General features: G+C 37.2%; 1 protein-coding gene across 3 annotated transcripts in view; it reads left to right on the top strand.

The window, feature by feature from the left end:
- OSMR (oncostatin M receptor) overlaps nucleotides 1–19,119 on the top strand; it is a 41,224-nt gene extending 22,105 nt beyond the window's left edge. The window contains exons 10-20 of one of the 3 annotated variants that reach the window (XM_088152769.1): nucleotides 704–872; nucleotides 3,982–4,058; nucleotides 5,456–5,681; nucleotides 6,824–7,009; nucleotides 8,463–8,564; nucleotides 10,330–10,506; nucleotides 14,112–14,279; nucleotides 15,707–15,794; nucleotides 16,046–16,103; nucleotides 17,613–17,735; nucleotides 18,057–19,119. In XM_088152769.1, coding sequence (XP_088008895.1) covers nucleotides 704–872; nucleotides 3,982–4,058; nucleotides 5,456–5,681; nucleotides 6,824–7,009; nucleotides 8,463–8,564; nucleotides 10,330–10,506; nucleotides 14,112–14,279; nucleotides 15,707–15,794; nucleotides 16,046–16,103; nucleotides 17,613–17,735; nucleotides 18,057–18,464 — 1,782 coding nt within the window. In that variant the 3' untranslated portion in view covers nucleotides 18,465–19,119. The remainder of the gene's footprint in view (nucleotides 1–703; nucleotides 873–3,981; nucleotides 4,059–5,455; nucleotides 5,682–6,823; nucleotides 7,010–8,462; nucleotides 8,565–10,329; nucleotides 10,507–14,111; nucleotides 14,280–15,706; nucleotides 15,795–16,045; nucleotides 16,104–17,612; nucleotides 17,736–18,056) is intronic. The other 2 variants (XM_088152770.1, XM_025170762.2) reach the window with 2 other exon arrangements.
- The last annotated feature ends 798 nt before the right edge of the window (nucleotides 19,120–19,917 follow it).

Here is a 19,917-nt window from a genome sequence, read left to right as displayed (position 1 = left end):
TACTCATGATGGTTAAAACAGCAATTGCTGTTCCTAGAGACCATTGGTTGGCATTTCTCATTTTTTCTTCTACCACTTCCTTTCTGCAATGCAATCCCAGCCTCTAGTCCTGCACTAAGGGGAATCCTACTGGGGAAATGGTAGCCATCAGGGGAAAACAGATGGGAGCTGCATTTGAGTCCAACTCTCTTCCACCTTAGAAAAGGAACCGAGACTTCTTTCTCCAACCAGGCTTGCATTGTTTTATGAAGATGGTAATACTCATTTTTATATTTTAATTATGTCTTATGGTTTTCCATCTTTTTGTGAGTTTGATTGGAAAGGTGGATAGGAATCAAAAAAGTAATTAAAATAATTAAAATGGTAACCTTTCCTTCAAATCGAATTCAACTCTTGGTGGCTTCATGGATATGTCTGTGTAGGTTTCTTGGAAGCAGTATAGATATAGTTTGCCATTGCTGCCTTCCAAGATTGTTGTTATTGTTTAACTTTTCCAGTCCAGCCTATAGATCTGGATTTTCTGGTGGACTCCAGTCCAAGTACTAACCAGGTCTGACCCTGATTAGCTTTTTTGGGATCAAAGTTGGTTAGATACTGCCATCTGCTGTAGGTATGAAATGTGCAGTTATATTTCAGAAAAAATATTTATCCAGGGAAAGACAGTACTTGGCCTCTTAACAGATTTACTCTTTATGTTTTGCAGTACAATATCACAGTGCAGTCCAGTCCAGACTTCCATCCCCACATAAAACTGGGTGATTTGCAGCCTTACACAAGCTATACATTAAAAATACGCTGTGCTACAGCTGTCAGTCCCTTCTGGAAGTGGAGTGAATGGAGCCAGAATATACATGCCAAGACTCTTGAATCTGGTGAGCATTCTGTTGTGGAAAAGAAGTTTAAGGGAAATGGAGCCTAGAATTCTGTAATCTTCCTTATCTGGTGCCATCCAAGTACTTGGGCTACAATTTCCATTATCTCCTGTTAGCATAGCTAAGAGATGAAAGAGTGCAGGCCAATGCATTTGGTGAGCACTAAGTTTAAATATTGAGGAAGGCATAGATAATCAGGAAATAATTTAATCAAAACCATTTTTCTTCTGTATTCAGAAGAAAAGTAAGTTTATCCTTGTTAGAATGCTGTATATCCACTCAATTAAATTCAGACATGTAATCTTGCAAAATATTACAAATCTGAGTGGTGGAGTGTTATGATCTTTAAAAAAGGTCTAATATTTCATTCAAGTCACTTTCAACTATTATATGGTAAGCAGGTGAAAATAATCATGTGTTTGTTCTGGAGAATCTCAAGCTGGACTACATAAATTCAGGAATTCTAGACACTGGCCACCCAATCTAGCATACATTAAAAAGCATCCTTCTGCATCTAATATTACTTCTTCAACCATCAGCTTATAAAATCTGTGTGTTAAAAACAAAGATGCCTTGCACATTTAAAATTACTACTGACATCAACCTTCCTGATGAGCAACGGTCAGATTTTATGCAAGGTATTTCTGCAACTCCTATACACAAATGAATAACCTAATCAGGTGATTATTATTGTTGATATTACACAAGCCTGTGGGAAGGGATAGTAGAAGGAATTTATCCTGATTAACCTTTTAAAATATATGAATCTTTCATAAAGGGCCTTTTAGAGAAGAATTAAGCACAATGCATGTAAAATGGGGTGGAGTTTCAGTCACATAGTCATGACTGCATTCTTGATCACCTCCTCCCATGGACACTCCCGGGATCTACTGTAATGAATAACAAAGAGGTGTTGTGCTTACCTGAGGTCCAAAGCAGTTCTTCCAAACCATTTTCAAAATGTCCATAATGCTCATAGAGATTAACAAACAAATGTATACTTGAGAACCAGAGATAAAGAACTTCAACAGCCCTGGATACAAGTCAGTATAATACAGAACAGGACTTAGACTTCTACCTTCAACAGGGGTTGAAAGATGTAGGATACTACTTGCAATTGGGTATGAAATCATTTCTGTGTGCCATTTGATCATTTCAAAACAAAAATGACAAAATTGATTAAATGTTTAAGATTCTTTTCTCGGCCAATATTTTTGGACATTCTGAACATTTTTCTCTGTTGTTGAATTTACTTTGTGTAATCTGGGGAAAATAAAAAGACATTATATGTCCCTGTTCAATTATTTTAGCAGATCACGTTTTCTGTAAAATTTCATTCCTCCTGGCAAATCTAAAGAACCTTTCAGTCAGTGAATGGCTCAAACAAATCAGATGTATGAAAAGGAAAAATTGCAATTATATGAGCTCTCTCAATATTCACTACAGTATTGAAAATAGAGATGCCAATATCATAATGCTCTTTTATAAATCCATGGTGCAACTGCATCTGGAATATCGTGTGCAGTTCTGGTTGCCATACCTCAGAAAGGATATAGTGGAACTAGAGAAGATTCAGAGGAGGTGAACTAAGATGATCAAGGGGCTGGTGCAGATTCCCTATGAAGAAAGGTGGTGACATTTAGAGCTTTTTAGACTGGAAAAGAGGTGAATGAGAAGGGACATGACTGAGGTGTACAGAATTATGCATGGTGCATGGTTAAAGTGGACAAAGAAACTATTCTCCCCTTCCCAACATACTAGAACCAGAGGTAACCCAATGAAACTGAATCCTGGAAGAATCAGTGCAGACAAAAGGAAATATTTTTGTACACAATGCATAATCAAACTTAGCAGTTTTCCACCACAAGATGTGGTGCTGGCTACCAGCTTGGCTGGCTTCAAAAAGGGGTCGGAACAATCTATGGAAGTCATGGGGATCAATGGTCACTGGCCTCCTGGCAGCATGACTGCTTCTGAAGGCCATCTGCTGAAAGACTGGTGGGCTTTCTTGTGCAGCTGATTGGTCATTGTGAGAACAGATTGCTGGAATAGATGGGCCAGAGGCCTGATCCACCAGGGCACTGCTTATGTTATTAAGTTCTTAACCTAATTATCTCCAGAAAAGCCAGGGTTTTCTGTATTAGAGCTGCCATAAGAGCTACCCAGCTAACCTTTCTCAACTTCTTCTGGAAATTCAATCACATTTAAATTGGCCTGGCAAGAGTGAATTGAGAGGGATTTTGGTTTGTCCTGAAGAATCTTAAGAGCTTTTAGTAAATCAATTATTGGTGTATCTAGTGACTTCCCACAAATTTCTAGCTGAGATACTTAGATAACATCTCATGCTTGTCTCATCGGAGACTCTTCTCCTTGACCAGATGTAGTACTCTGCCTTCCATGTTAATGAAAGGGAGATAATACTGCAGTGCAAGAATACATAAGTCACCATCTGGTGGGGACAATAGCAACAAAGGTATCACCGTGCTGTCCATTTTACACAGCCTGATGTCTAGACTTCATTATGTCTCTTTTACTTGCTCATTTGTCTCCTGTAATCTCCAGAAGGGTTGCACAGTTTGCTCTACAGTCATTGCTATTCAGTTTTTAAAATTTTCTTTTAATATAACCTTTTTATGGTTAATCCTAAATCCATTAGGATTAGGTTGAGGATGGTTGTGTTTAATCTATTGCTTGAGAATTTGATCTCTCTCTCTCTCTCTCTCTCTGATGTGAATAGATAGCTGATCCTTGATTATAAATAAAACTTACTTTCTTACTTGCAAATGAGAGATTCTGTTCTTAGCTGCACCCAGTCTGATACCTACAGCATTAATAGTGTCTTTGAGCATTTATATCCTTTCTCATCTCAAGGATAGCCATCACCATTTCCTCAAAGGCAATTAAAGTAGCAAATAAATGGTTATCAGGATGAAAATATTGTAAGCACGGTCAAAAAATGCTGGTGTCCATCTTAAGGCGTCTGTCTGTGGCTTGTGAAGGTGTTCCAGATCCTACTAATGCAGCAGCGTACTTGTTTATTATTTATACCCTTTCTGTTTGATCATCAAGGCGGCTTACAACAGCATGTGCTATATGCTTTGATTTTCAGCTCCATCAGGATTGCTTGATATCTGGAGAGTTATTAACCCAGGCTTGGAGCAGCGTAATGTAACTGTATTCTGGAGGGTAAGTCTGGCCACACGTATAAACTTGATAGGACGTATAGAGACATACATACATACATACATACCCATCGCACTATTTCTTTTTGAGGTGAGCAGCATTGTGCTAAGTGCAGAAAGAAAATAAGAGTGGTAAGCACAAGAAATTGAAGGCAACCAATAAGATAAAAGACTCAAAAAAAAGGACAATAGATGGTCTGTGAATATTGACTTCCACCACCCATCTTGGATTTGATCATTGAGGGCTTTCATGTGATGCTTTTCAGAAAGATAAAGAGTGGATCAGCCTTGGTTACAGGCTGATTCCCTAGCAATGGTAAAGACACTCCCGGTCACAGAAGAGTAGATACTTTATCCATATGTTTGCATTTTTTGACAAAAATAAATATAAGGCAGCAATAATATTTGTAAAATACAATTATGTGGGATGTTATAATAAACAGCACAACAGACTGCACACTGTTTAATTATTTTTCTTTGGTTGTGAAGTTTTGCTTCTTTTTTTTTCAATTACCATGCAGTACATTCTGCAAAACTGAAGTGCAGCATTTTCATTGTTAACTGATTGATCCCTCAGCATTAAGGGCAATGGGGGTGTTATGTCTTTACTTTCCTATTGAAAGAATATATGCACAAATGAGAAGACAGTCTCCTCTGTCATGAAAGTGTTCACCAGAACCCTGTATAATTCACCTACTTACTTGACTGACACCCCCCCCCCCCCAACAATAAATACACTAAATAAATTAGGGTCAGTTTGGGTTGCAGGAAAGAATAACATGAAATTCTGTTCCCTTCATGGACCCAAGTCTTGAATACAAGGATCTTTATTTTCTATAAGCTATTGTAGAAGAGATATAGCTTTATGTTGTATGTTCTTGATTTGACATCATCAGTTGCCGCAAAGTAAACAAACTGGTAACATCTGTAGTGAGAAACAATTTACTTCTTTGATCAGAGAAAAGACAATATCTGTGCTTATTGCTGACTGGAAAGCCCTTATGGACTTTTGGGGTGAAACAGAGAAAAATGAACTTATGATTTATGGTTTTGATGATTAGACAGGATAGATTATAAAAAGAAGAGAGTTACATTGTAACCATAGAGTAAGAGGTAAATTTATAATTGTACTTATAACTGCTGTAAAGATATGAATCTACTTCTTTGTATTTTTTTCTTTTTCTATTTTTTCTTTTACTTTTTTTTACCTTTCTTGCACTTTTAGCTTTCTCTTTGATCCTTTCTTTTTCTTATTTTATATTAGTTTGTATTAGTTTTTATCATCTTTTTTAAAAAAAATCTTTAATTAAAAACACGGAATGAGAAATAAATTGAAACCATTCTAGAAAGGCACATGGATGAGAAATGTATTTTGAGAGAATTTTGGTTTTCTGCCCATAGGAATTGCCAGGATTTCGTGCTAACGGAAACATTAAAACATATGATCTATTTTGGGAAAACTTAGAGGACCCTTCAGTGCAGCATCACAATTACTCTGTTTCTGCGCCACAGAACTACACAACAATTTCTCTTGGCAGCCATTCTTACAAAATCCTTGTCTTGGCAAGCAACACTATGTTTGCATCCTCTCCCTCTGGGATTATCATCCCAGCAACTTACGAGAATGGTTTGTTCATTTAGACATGTTACTCCAATGAATCCTTCTTTCCTGAATCCCAGGAAGTAATGTGAAATATTACAACCCCAGACATTGCTAATTTCCATGATTATTTAGCAATACTCTGTTCCTGTTGCATTATGATCTTTGGTTTGACTGAATGTTTGGGATTTCAGCCTTTCAACAGAAGAGAATATTGTAGCTCAGGGTTGAACTGTGGAGTCCTTGGTGCTCTCTGAGCTTGGTTGTTTGCTTGCAGACATTTCATTACCCAGCTAGGTAACATCATCAGTGCTGGTGAGTGTGAGGTTACGGGGAGCAAACCCCACACTCACCAGCACTGGTGATGTTACCTAGTCAGGTAATGAAATGTCTGTAAGCAAACAACCAAGCTCAGAGAGCACCAAGGACTCCACAGTTCAGCCTTTATATGTCAACTTATACTCTGCTGCCCTCTGGACATGATGCTTTTTTTCCACACTGCATTGCAGTGTAAAATGTTTAGCAACTTCCTCAGTGGTTGTTTTATGCATGTAAAATATTTGTACCCATAAGTTTTCTTTTAAATCTCTGTATTGCTAACTGCCAGCTTCATTTTCCACAAAATCAGAGAAGTTACAGGGGCTACGCTACAGAGTTGATAGTATAATCTTATCCATCTCTACTCAAAAATAAATCCCATTTAATTCCATGGGAGGTACTTTCAGGCATATAGGTATGAGCTTCCCCTGAATGAAAAAGCACTGGGAATTACAATGTGGTTTGTTTGATTGAATTATTTAAAAAAAAAATAGAAACAACACATGGTGAAAACCAAGAGTCTTTTCTCCAGCAACAGAAAACAAGGCAACTGATTTTACTATTTTATTTATTACATGTACATCTTGGGCTTGTTGCTGGTTATACTTAATTACAGTACCAATATATCTGGCAAACTTTTTTTTAATGTCCCTATAACATTGCCTTGATTTCATGGTGAACATGAATGCATGTTCACCAAAGGTTGACAAATATTTGGGTGGGGGATCAACAGGACATTTTCATTCTTGTATACCTCTCTCCAGAAAGCTGTGTGAGAGATGGATAAATATTATGAAAGACGTTTAAAGATTTCTGTGCTGATGCCTAAAAATTGTTGCATTTTTTTAAAGGTAACGTGCATTATAGTGAAGAAAGCACAATCAACAATACAGCACATAGTATTTATATTTCTTGGAAGCCTCAAAGCAAGTTCAATCAGTATGTTGTTGACTGGTGCAACCAGCCCAAAAATCACCCATGTGATTTTCAGTGGATGAAGTTTGGGCAAAATGACTCCAATGCTTTCATTACATCTGGTAAGAAGAATTTAAGTTTGTTAGTGAATAATTCCTGAAGAGATCATTGCTTTCTGGTCGTTAGAGATACTATAACAATGAATTCTTCTTTAAATCAAGTTTGAGTGACTTTATGGACAAACCTGTATAACTTCCTTGGCAGCAATATAGAAATGATTAGCCATTGCTTTCTTCCGGAATATTTTTGCAACTTCTCAGTCACTGTGAGGTTTTCTGGTGGTCTCCTATCCAAGTAATAACCAAGACTGACCTGTTTAGATGTTTAATGAAAGCAATGTAATATTTGCAAGGCTAGGTTGAGAAATATGCAAGGATGTTGCTATTTCCTGCAGCCTGGATGTTCAGCTCTCCACTTCATTCCAACATTCAAGTCCACAGAGTAGTGTCTTGCATGAGGAGGAGAAGGAAGTGTCCTTCCAAAAATGGATGGTAGGATGGTGGTCTAGTCTCATCATGCTCCTTTCCTCAGTAAGGGCTCTGTTGCCAAAAAGATCCTGGGTGGAAGGTAGACTATCCCCTCAGGACTAAGTTTTGGAGAAACAGGTTCTTCTTCTACCCAAGAATTTAAATGGAGACCCCACAAGGTCAACAGAAAAAAAAACTGTTTTCCCTTTTCAGTGTGAAATCACTTTCTGTCACTTTCAAGCTTTTGTAATTAACCACACTTTCATGGCAGCCATTTTGTGTCTAGTTTCTCATCTCATGACAACTATATTTGTGGTACAGCCCATGAATTTGAAAAGAAAAATTGTGTCAGAAGCTAACATTTTCCAATTTTCCCTAACATTATCACTAGCTTCCACTAGTAACTGCAAATACTTCTTTTCATAGCATTATCCTTAGCATTTTACCTAGATTTTTAAAAAAAAATTGGGATCAAATAAATATAAGTATTGTGAAATCCCACGGGGGGAAAAAAAAAGAGTGAAGACCACTTTGGAAATTTTCATGTATTTAATGGTTACAAGAGAGATAAATGATGAAAAGTTATTTTTTTCCTTTGAAATTCACATTACTGGCATTTATTTGAACATTACCACTCTAAAGAAGTTTTTAAAAATAAACAGTGTGCAAACTGTATAAAATGATGCTGTGTATGTTCAGCAGTGGAGCAGGCACGGTTCCTTCTTTTTCAGTCAACTATTAGATTGTGTTTATGAGTATGAATGGAGTGTGTAAGTAGCATAGTGAAATCAGTGAATCATGGTATATATATATATATATATTTGGAAATGAATTTGGAAATATGTGGGAGAATTGAAGAGGGAAAGGACAGGGATTTTATACTGTATATACAATGCACACTTGTGAATGTAAAGAGATCTTAACTATTCCCATTCTTGTTCATTGCAGTAATTCATAATAAAAAGCTTTTTAAATGTTGTAAATGCAGTCTTATTTTATATTCCTAACTCTTCATTCTTGCTGGAATGTTTCTTGAAATGTATTTCAGATGCCTTCAAACCTGGGATAAGATACACTTTTAGTGTGTATGGAATGGAAGGTGATAAAAGTTATTTACTTGAAAAGAAGGTTAAATACCTTGAAGAACGGGGTAAGTTATGCTAAAATTGTATGTCTATCCAACAACTAAATTAGACTATGACTGCAATCTGTTATGAACATGTATACCACATAGCCTCTGCACCAATCCTGAATTAGCTTCACGCTTTTGTCCTACTGTTGTCTGTGTTCAGCAGCTGATTTAATTTATTATGCAATCTTTCTCTTTGCAGCAATGGAGCTCTGAAGAGCTTGTGGGTAATCTGTTTCCTCCTGGTGGGAACCCTTGTCTGCCTCCCAGTTCCTGGGTTTCAGCTAACACAGGATTCTGTTCACAGACCCTTAAAAGGGAAAGGTGGCTGAACAGTTGCTCAGGTCCTTGTTCTCAGTACCGGCTCAGATTATTTTTGCATATGGCAAGACAGATGTGCACCATTCTTAAAGATGTATTTCAGGGTTGATCTCGACTGGCTATTGTAGATGCTTACAGTGGTTCCTATCTGCCCAGTAGTCCAGATGGTGTGAGTAAGATGAAATGGATAAGCGTCTTGTTGTTTCTCCTTCTTCTTAGCAGGGGACTAGTTGGATGCAAAATGCCAGGCTGCTACTTGGGTTTCTTTAAAGGAATTGCATCATGGATGGTGGTGGAATGCTAACAATGTCTTCTTGTGTATTAGCCGACACTGTATTAATTCTCACTGTGTTCAGTGGGATAGATTTTTGTTGATCCAGGACTATCTGTTTGTCTCCCCCTCCCTCCACAACAACTTCCAACATCCTGTTCCTGGTGCTTGTCTAAAGACATTGCTTGTTACTTGTTACTTTCTCTTCCCAACTTCAGCTGTAGCTTACCCAAGTGGTTAGAGGTATTAGAAACCAGGTTAGTTTTGTCTGGTTGCAAAATTAATGCCATGACATCATACCATCTTCACAGCTGTCCATGCGAAGATCTCCAGTATAGGGAATTGGGCTGGGGAATTCTGGAAGTTGAAGTCCACACATCTTAAAGTTGCCAAGTTTGAAAAACACTGATTTAGGGTGTTTCCTGCCTGTTTTCTACATGCTGGGTTGGCAGATATAAAAATGCTCCCTGACTCCAAAACTGTTTAGAGGGATTGAGGAATGCCATAACAGGTTTACTCCCCTCTTGGAAGGGAGATATTGTGGCCTCCCAGCCACTGACATACTTTTGACACAAAGTTGTGGGTCCAGATTGAAATGCCCTCCTGTTCGTACTGGCATAACTTCCTTCGTTAGTGGTGTTTGCAAACTAACAGACCATTCTGGCATAACAGTTTCATTTACATGATCATTAATCATGTCACAAACTTTAATTATTAAATGTGTTAATTAAAGCTGCTCAATACATGGATTTTTTTTAGGTTTTATCAAGCTGTATATTTCTTCCCATATTTTTTCTCATGATGGTCCAGGTCCCAACTTTAAGTGAAGTCATAATCACAAAACTTTAGTCTCAGCACAGCTGCTCCATGCTTAGGTAGGGTGGCCAGATACAGAACAGCAAGGAAGATTAAAAACTAGGAGAAATCCTGAGACTTAATATTAACAATGCATGTACAGTATGTGATAGGGAAGATGATAGGTGGAAATAACTGCTATACAGTTGTGTAGCTAATCAGCAGGGTCTGATCAGCAGACCTTAATCAGCAAAGTTAGCTTAGTTCAATCCTTATCCTCAAGATTTGTAATGGTCAACTGCAGTCTTGCACTGACAGGAAATGGAAATTTAACGTAAAGCTTAAGGATTAGAACTACAGCAAACACATAGTAAATGTTGACAACTTCCTGTTTTCCAGAACCGAAACAATACCTCTCATTTAAAACAGTTACAGTAACTGCAAATTCATTAACAGTAACTTGGAAACGTTATGATCAAGAATTCAACTCTGGTTTTATTAGAGGTTACATATTTTACATGAAAATGAAGAATCAAAGCTGTGTCACCAAAGGATTAGAACTATTTAAACATGCAGGTAATTGGTCATGGTAATTCAGAATAATGTATCTTTAAGTGAGATATGAGTATTATTTAGGAATTGATAGAGTGTCCTCCTAAGCACAGAAGAAGATGAAACACATTCCAGAAATCTTTTTTTTTCATAAATAAATGAAGGTAATCCAAGAGAAAAAACATAAATAGGAAATTGAATGTTCCTGACAGGACCTCAAGGTCTAGAGCAGTGTTTCTCAACCTCAGCAACTTTAAGTTGTGTGGATGTCTGGCTAGGGAATTCTGGGAGTTGAAATCCACACATCTTAAAGTTGCTAAGGCTGAAGAACACTGCTCTAGAGAGTTGCAATGGAGGAAAAGCTGTGTGGAGAAACCAGAAGTAAACTCTGATTTTGAAATGGGTCCTATATACTCTGCACTTGGTTTTCACTGAATATCTCCATCTTATGAAGGTTGGTGTGTCTTTCTCTTCAAGCTGACTGACATAGGCTTTTCTTTATTTTCAACTTTACATTTCTTTTTAAAACTACCTTAGTTGATGTCCTGTTTATAAGCAGTTGCCTTGTTTAGCTTCTACTGATTAGGCTACAGTTGGAGATTGCAAATGTGCTCGGTTCAGGCATTGTGCTAAGCCAGTTTTTAAAGCCATTGAAGAAGTGATAATGGAGGAGAGGGCGGAGCTGGCGTTGCGGCGATACGGCGGGCGATCCTGGGCTCCCAGGATCGCAGCTGATATCTCCTCCCCTGGACGATCCCGATGGACCTAAGCCGTCCCGAAGAGATGGCGATCGTAAAGGGCGCATCCCGCGGATCTCAGGGACGCCGCAAGTCCCAGATTGATCCCGGGAGAAGCTCTTGAAGCCGGCGGAGGAGAGCCAGCCAAAAATGGCTGCGAAAGCCGGGACAGCTCCAAAGGAAGAAGGAAGAGAGGGGTGTCAACTGGGTGAGATGGACTTTTATTATTCAACTATTCTGAGAGAACACCTTAAGTAACTTAAAGAGATTTTTAAAAGTGAAGAAAAGTGGATTAAGCGGCGAGATTGAACCTTATAAAAAAAGAAGGGGGGAAAAAAAATTTCTTTTCAACTTTCCCTTTTTAGTGGAATTGACAAGATGTTTTTCTTTTAAAAAAATATATTTTTAACTGGATTGGCTTTTTCTTTTTAATACTCAATAACTCTTTATTTTAAGCCTTTTTTTTGACTAAGATTTCTTTATTGTTATAAGAAATTTATACTTTTTGATTTTGAAATGGGGAAAGTGGAGTTAAGAGAAAGTAAATGAAAGAAAGTTGCACTGCCATCTAGAGGCTCGACATAGTGCTTTTTTCCTTTCATTGTGACGCATGCTCAAGGACTCTGTGCTTTCTAAAAAGATAGTGGGATGTGCATGTTTATACAGGTGCCATCCGTAACTATAAACAAGAAAGTGGAGTTGAAAGCGATTTTGAAAATATCAAGATGGAAAGTTTGAGCTAGTCACAAGAGCCTTGATTAGTGGCAGTAGCTCTTTTTTCTGCTAGAAGCTCTGCTTTGCTCTCCATTCCCCCCTCCTAGTTGGATTTTTTTTAAAGAGACTTAGTCTCTCCCCTCCTCTCCTTTTTTTTTTCTTTTTTCTTTTCTTTTTCTCCTTTTGCTTCTTTTTTTCTCTTATTTTTGGCAAGAACAAAGATAAAGAATCCTTTGACTCAATGAAGGTTTATCAAGATAATAGACTATACGAGAAACACAATGCAGAAAAAGATCTTTAAACTATCGAGGATGACTATAAAAAACTGGAAGAAGAGCTGCAGAAATTCCTGCAAAAAAAAAAAAAAAAAGAAATTAAAGCTAAAATGGACTTAATTAAACATAAAACGGGATCAATGGAAAAGGAAGAAATAGTACAAGAAATCAGAAGCATTAAACAGAATTATTGTGAGGCCTATAAACTGAGAATTAAAAGGGTTAATCAACTGATAAATGAAGAGGGACAGACTTGTTCTTGGCACTGAGGGTGAGAAAAAGATTATACAAGATTATAATGGAAAATCGTATTAAGAGAATGCACAAAAAGAAGAAGTAAAACAATATTGAAAGAAACTACTTCAGATGTTTAAAGAAAAAACGAGGGGAATACAACAATGATGGAACTGACAGAAGCTTTAAAAAGCAGAATGTTTGAAAGGACATTTATTATTGCTTTCTCTTATCCAATAACATAGAAAAAGGAATAAACAGCTAGATATTTTGGGATATTGAATGAAAAGGGTGAACTCAAAATTATGCAAGCGCTGGAATAAAGTATAAATCTGAGATTTATAGTTAAAAATTGTATTTGATTGTAAATGTCTTAAGAGATTAGACTAAAATTTATACATGGTTGAATATAGTAACATATAGATTTTAAACTAGAGACATTTTTGTTGAAACATGTAGTGAAGAATCTGGTTAGAACTGTAACCTGGTTAGAACCGTAACTGATACTGTAACTGATACTGGTTAGAACTGTAACTTTTAAGAATTTGAAAAATTAAAAAGTACTTATGCAGGAGGAAGTTATTGAAAATTATGGAATGTGCAGAGATGAGTTAAATTGAGATTTGATATTAGAGTAAGAAGATAAGTAATTTTATATGGCACGGGATTTGTTTTTATTAATGATTAGATGAGAAAATATAGTAATGTAATGGATTAGGAAATTTTATAATAGAAATTTGATATTAACTATTATATATATACACATATAATCGATAGATGAAAATGTATTACTAATCCTATTGAAAGTTAAAATTTTTTGTAATAAATGATTCTATAGATTAGCTATGAATGATTAATAATTGTTTATTGATAAGTATACAAGTATATTTTGAATAGATGATATGAGAATTTAAGATTATGAAAGGGGCACCAACGAGTTGGTAACTGGTTGACACACGGTATAAAATGGAAGATGCTTTTTTTATGCCTTTTTATGTTTTTGTTTGTTCATGTATGTTTTGTGTTTGTTGTAAAAATAAAAAAAACATTTATAAAAAAAAAAAGAAGAAGTGATAATGGCCTGGTTGGTCCATAACACTAGGCTGAAACCAGAACAACATCATGGCTTAGCTTGATGCATGAACAAAGGCACTGTTTCTCATAAACAGATCAGGGCTAAGAAATCATGAACAAAATGTAGCTTCTAACTTTAGCTTGTTGGAAAAGGGGTAATTCAGAAAGGAGTTTCAGCGCCCATTTATCTGTACTACTGGAAGGAGCAGGGATTGAGACGTGTACATTTGCACCCCCGTTCATTCATGGGTCAACCAGAATCCTTAGTACATCCTGATTTTCTGTAACATGCAAACCTTCCTTTGCTGATCAGGTCATATTCATGTTGTTGACTGTTAAGCTGCGTTTGAGGCCTCAGTCATCAAATAATGTTATGAACCTACATGAAAGAGAACAACATTGAAAAACCCTTGATGATGCTTGATTATGAAAAGCAGAAAGAGGTTTATAAGAATAGTTGTGGAGTAGCAGTAAAGGTGATGCTAGGATGACATGAGAAAGCCTTTTCTCTTACAATAAAATTATTGCAGAGATGCTCGAAGGAGGGAGGCAGGTAAGACTTTGTTTGCTGCCTAAACTTTCTTCTTGAATGCAGGTAATCAAGTGATATGCACTTACCAAATTGAAAAACCAAACCAAACTGAATTCACAGTGAGACACTTGGAACCTAGCACAACATACTGGTTTGCACTTCAGGCTTACACTGTCAAACCTGAATATATCATCAATGACAATTTTACTCAAGTGATTACAAAAGATGATAGTAAGTCCTGCTGAGTTGTATTTATTCACTGTTGTCATAAACATTGAACTTCTCTGAATTTTGGCAGCTTGAGAGATTGGTGTATTCAACCCATACCTTTATTTTATTTTATTTTTTAATCATTTTTTAATATAATAGCTCACATTTCTACCTATAAAGGGTATGAGATGGCTAATAGTCTAAAAATAAAGCAATTAAAGTAAGTAATATTATTATTAAGGCAGTCCAAAAGAGCTGGTTGCAGAGGTAGGGCCTAACTCCTTTTCTGAAAGTATTGTGAATTTAAATGCATCTTTTGTGGAAGTTTTGTGGAATGAGAGGAAGCCTGGGCCAGCATGAATTTTTAAGAAGTTCTTCCATCAGACTTAATATCCAGATAGATTTCCACCAACAAAGGCGGTTTCTGAGATAGGCCCCAAACTGAGATTAAAAGTTTAAAACCTTGAACCCCACATTCTGAAATGTATGGATAATCTTACATTATTATTTCACTGTTTTCCTAATTGTCACCAGTTTGCTATTATTCCAAGATATTTTCAATTGATTTCTTTTTGGTGCAATCTTAATGCAAGGGTTACCTTCCATCAGCTTGTTGGGGCAATTCAAAACAAATGGAATATACTTTCATTATCCACCAACCAAGTTTCCTGACTCTTCAAAGGTAACCAGTCATACTGGTTACATCTGAGATACATCTAACTGTGATGTAACCCAAGTCTTAAGTAACCACGGACAAATTCAACTGTCCCAGGAATGTGGGCTAGCAGCTTATTGGATGTCAGGTACCAATGCACTCCTTGCCGCTGCTGCTATCTAGAGACTTCTGGAGTACAAGGAGTACCACTTGTGGGTTTCTTATGTTGGGAGTGCAGCCTTCATGAATGCTGAGTGAGAGTGAGTCAAAACTCAATGTGCTTTTGCCTTGACTTGGGCCAGACGTGAAAGATTAAGATTTGCCAGCTGTGAAAGTAAGTGTGCTATCTGGAGATAGATAGGTTAGACAGATAGATAGACAGATAATAGAGAGATGATAGCTAGCTAGATATAAATAGATATTGATATATATATAGAGAGAGAGAGTGGATGGATGGATGGATGGATGGATGGATGGATGGATGGATGGATGGAAGGAAGGAAACTGGGTCTTTAGCAACCAAGTTTTTTTTTTTTTTTAATTAGTCCTTTGCTGGCATTTTCCAATCTCTATCAGTGAAACGTAATTCTTCATTAAGGAACAGGCCCTTACTGATGTTATATTTCTTTGGGGTGCAAGCATCTATTTTCTGTTTTCCTGAAAATTAATTCAAAAATCTTCGGGTATTAAAACTAGCCTAAAACTGTGTTTAAAAAGTCTGTCTTACATGAGAATTGTGTTGAATAATTACAATTAAACATTTAAATAGATGCGTACCTGCTTTTCTTTCCAGCAGAAGAATGGTTTTCCCATCTACTTCAGCTACTAGTGATTATCCCATTAATGCTGATAATGTGCATGTGTTTCTGGAGAAGTAATTGGTAAGTGCCCAGCAGCAAAAATATATACAGTAATAAATTAAGAAGCAACAGATGTAAAATTCCTTTGTTAAATTAGGCAAATGTATAATTGTACAGATAGCATAAGTGTTCAGTTGCCCTTGATTTTTTTTTTAACGTGGGAACTAAGTTCCTAAGTTTAAACTGAGTTTTATTTTTTTAAAAAAGCTTTCCACCTCTTCATGAAGAAACGAGGTATTTTTATTTAATTTCCCCATCTCTATCTTTTCCAGCATGAGGAATTGTTTGTGTCCTGCAGTACCCCATCCTAAAGTGACCCCATTTTTGAAGGTAAGGTTATACATTAAGAAATTGCATTCATCCACCTTCCTCAATCTGGTGCCCTCCAGATGTGCTGATAATGCAATGGCTGGAGTTCCCATCCAGGATGTGAGAGTTGGAATTCATGGAGGTCGCTCTGTATCTAATAGGTATTGGCAAAGGCAGCCGAGGGAGGGCAAAACAGCATTACACTGTTGCAGCACAAGCTCTATCGCTTCTGTATGAAGTTGTGATGTTGCACAGACGTACGTAAGGGGCAGAGCTTGGCTCATGATGGTGCAATGCTGCTTTCCTAGTTTTTACCAAAGTAGTGGACTTGGTTGACACCTTGGAACATTAGGTTGAGAAAGCAGCTGCATTTTGTATAGCTTTTGCAAAAAGGAATCTCTGCATTGCACTAAACATCTTAGAGATAGGATATGAAAACAGATTTAAAATAATTAGAAAAAAAAGTAAGGCCCATAGTGCTTTATATACTTTATATTCAGAGTTTTATTTATTTATTTATTTTATACCTCCCTAGGGTACTCGGTATTTTATTTTTTATTTTAATAAGAACTTTATTATATTGTATTTCAAAGTACAATTAAAATGCAAAGCAGAAAGTACAGCAAAGAGAGAAGATAGAGCTAAAAGAAAAAAGACAAAACTATAATAGTGAAGACAGATAGAAAATTGAAACAGAAAGTGACTTCCGACTATCTCCAATACAGATATAAATACAAATTAAGAAAAAATTAATCTCTTACCACTAATTAATCCAAATTCACATTATTTCTATCAGCACAAACCATCTAATCATTAAAACCCACAATCAAAGCCTCATTTTTTTCCCGCACAAGCACGTAATCTAAGAAGGGTTGCCATGAGGAGACAGTACTCGGTATTTCATTCTTGAGAGCATTCTTCAGATAAAAAGGTCTCTTTTTGCCAAAAACTGCATTGCCTGTGTTATTGAATAGCTAATTGATATACACAGATCTAAAAGTAATTCTGATAATTACTTCAATAGCCATGTCAGGGAAAGTGATTTGGAACTGGTGATGTTCTGTCTAAATCTGGTATATGTAGGGCTATACCTACATGCTTCCTTACTTAGATTTGTAGTGGTGAACTACAAAAATGATGTTGTTTATTATGTACTGGAATTATCATTAATTTATCATTAATAAAGAATTAACCAATTTGAGCATAGAATAAAGGCTCGTGGACTTCATCTGTCTTTTCATGAGTGACCATCACTTGAGCAATGCACCATCCTCTCCTCTTCCCTAGTGACCCCAAACGTGATCAAAAAAGCAGATTCTATCCCCTTTGGAATGAGAGTTTATAGAGTCATAATGGACCAACACCCTTTCCTGGAATGGAGGGTGGGGGGCATAATCTTATATTTGAATATTTATGTTTTGCACTCTGTGTTCTGTCTGCTTTTGTATGTATACCGGTATTTTTTAATGGCATGGGGCCGGGTTATTTGAGGGACTACCTCTTCCCAATTATATCTTCCCGTCCTATCAGGTCTGGCAGAGAAGACATGCTGTGGGTCCCATCGGTCAGAAAATTACATTTGGCGGGTCCCAGGAGGCGGGCCTTCTCTGCCGTGGCGCCCGCCTTGTGGAATCTTCTGCCCCAGGAAGTGAGGTTAGCTCCGCCCCTCTCAACATTCCGCAAGTCCCTCAAGACCTGGCTGTGGGATCAGGCCTGGGGCTCCCAGGGGACTGGGAGATTTTGCAATGGCTCCCTTATTGTGGTTAGCATCATCCTCTCTTGTTCCATGTGCTTTTTAATAGTTTTTATATTTTAATAATGACTGTTTTATAGGTATTTATTGGTTTTCTTTTTAACTGAGTGTTGTATGCCCCCCAGAGTCACTTTTTTGTGAGGTTGGTGGCTATACAAATATGATTAGTAAGTAAATAAATACATAATTCAGTTTTTAATTCAGTTGTTGTTCCTATGCAGATGAGTCCTGGAATAATAGAAATCAGTAATACAATTCCTGACCAATTAGTCGTGCTGGAGAAGCATCAAGGGTCCAAACAACCTGCTTTGGGAATGCTAATAGAAAATTTGAGTTACGTTCAATCCACCTATTACCCAGAACTACGGACAGAAGAGAGAACAAACCAGAAATTCAACTCACATCTAACATCATACAAACCTCTTCAAGACTTTGGTTTTACAGGCAGGCCCAGTCCCTGCACATCAGAAACAAAAGACCATTCAAAAGTCAATTTGAATTACCTCTGTCAAATGGAAGTGCCTCCCTCTATGGGTGAGGGAACTGATTGCACCTGTTCTGTACATTGGATAGATTACAGACCTCAGTTGAGCAGAACTTCCAGAAGAAATACATCGCTATCAGATTAAAATGCATGTTAGCTACCAAATTCACTTCAGTTCACTCGGAGCAGCTTCTAAATAAACAGGAGGCATGTTTGCTGGGCATTACAATATCTGAACATAAACTAATGGAAATGGGGGAAAAACTGAAGAGGAAAAGATAGGACAGCCTTTTATGTTGGCTGAAGAATTTTGCTGTTGGATGCTAAAAGTGGAGACAACATGCAGTAATAAGGGACCTGCATACTTGACAAAGAGAAAGAAACTTTCCCTCATATTTTGAATGTGCAAAAGATGTACAGTATTGTACCTTTTCCAGACAAGTAAAAATATACATATAAAAAATTACTTTTCAAATGATTTGATTTCTGTCTATAGTATTTTATCAAATATCCATCCAGTTTCTTGACAACACAATGGAAGTGGTTTGTTATCACTTTCTTCTGGAAGTTTTTGACTTCTCAGTCTGATCTGTACCCCTGGAATTTTCTGGTGATCTCCCATTGAGGTACTCACTTGTTTCTTGTTGGGGGAGTCAGCCAACATCAGCCAAGTAGGCAGTGCTAAAACGTGTTTCTTACTCTTCTTTAAAAATGTGACCCTATAGGAGCCCATGGAGGGGGTTGGGTGTGTGGGAAAATGACAAAATGTGTGATGAGGGCAATGCTACTTGCTTTCAGATGTTGGGACACAAGAATAAAATTATTTGATAGGGTCATTATGTGTTGCTATTTTGGCGTAATCGTGGTTTGCTGTGGATGCTGTGCAACTGCATATTTCCGCATCTTTCTTTCTCTCTGAATCAAGAGTGCAAAAAGAGTAGACTTTGGGCTCCATTTGGCCGTGTGGGATTGCAGTGTGATTCAAAGTGCCCCCCCCCCGCCACTCTCCCACAGTTCCTTCCCCACACACCACCTTGCTATCCCCAACCTTCACCCACTCTCCTCCCAAGGTAGCAGTTTTCTTAAGTTTAGGGAGAAATGGTAATCAAGTTCAAATTACATTCCAAATGATTTAACTTTCGAAATGATGTTTTTAAGACAGGAATTTGATAGATGAGATTAAACTTCTACAAATGTCTACTTATGAGACATCATCCCTGCATTCCGTGACAGTGAAAGGTTTAGACTTCACTGGAGATTTGGCTGCATTCCCATTAAAAGTGAAAGATGCCCTTGAGACTCCTGGTAACATTGCTTTCTTCTAAGATTTGTTCAACTTTTCTGTCTGGCCAAGAGTTCTGGCATTCCCATCCACCTGTTAACCAGGGCTCCTGCTTGGCTTTTGAAGTCACCAAAGGTCTGCTTGGGGCTGCCACCTGTTGATTTCATTTCTTGAACCTAGATATGTTTAGTAAAAAATAGCCCCAAAGATAAAAACCAAGTATTGCTCAAGCAGCCTCATTCCTTCCACCTTAACTGTAAAGTCAAAAAGAAAAAGGCTAATTTGAAATAAAAGTGCAAATATCTAGTGGTGGCAT

This window comes from Python bivittatus, unplaced genomic scaffold, assembly GCF_059951505.1.
Source record: "Python bivittatus isolate LINGU-HERP-01145 unplaced genomic scaffold, Pbiv_v1 ctg000570_np1212, whole genome shotgun sequence".
Taxonomy (NCBI): domain Eukaryota; kingdom Metazoa; phylum Chordata; class Lepidosauria; order Squamata; family Pythonidae; genus Python; species Python bivittatus.
The sequence above is the reverse complement of the archived record's forward strand: the minus strand, read 5'-3'. Positions and strand labels throughout refer to the sequence as shown.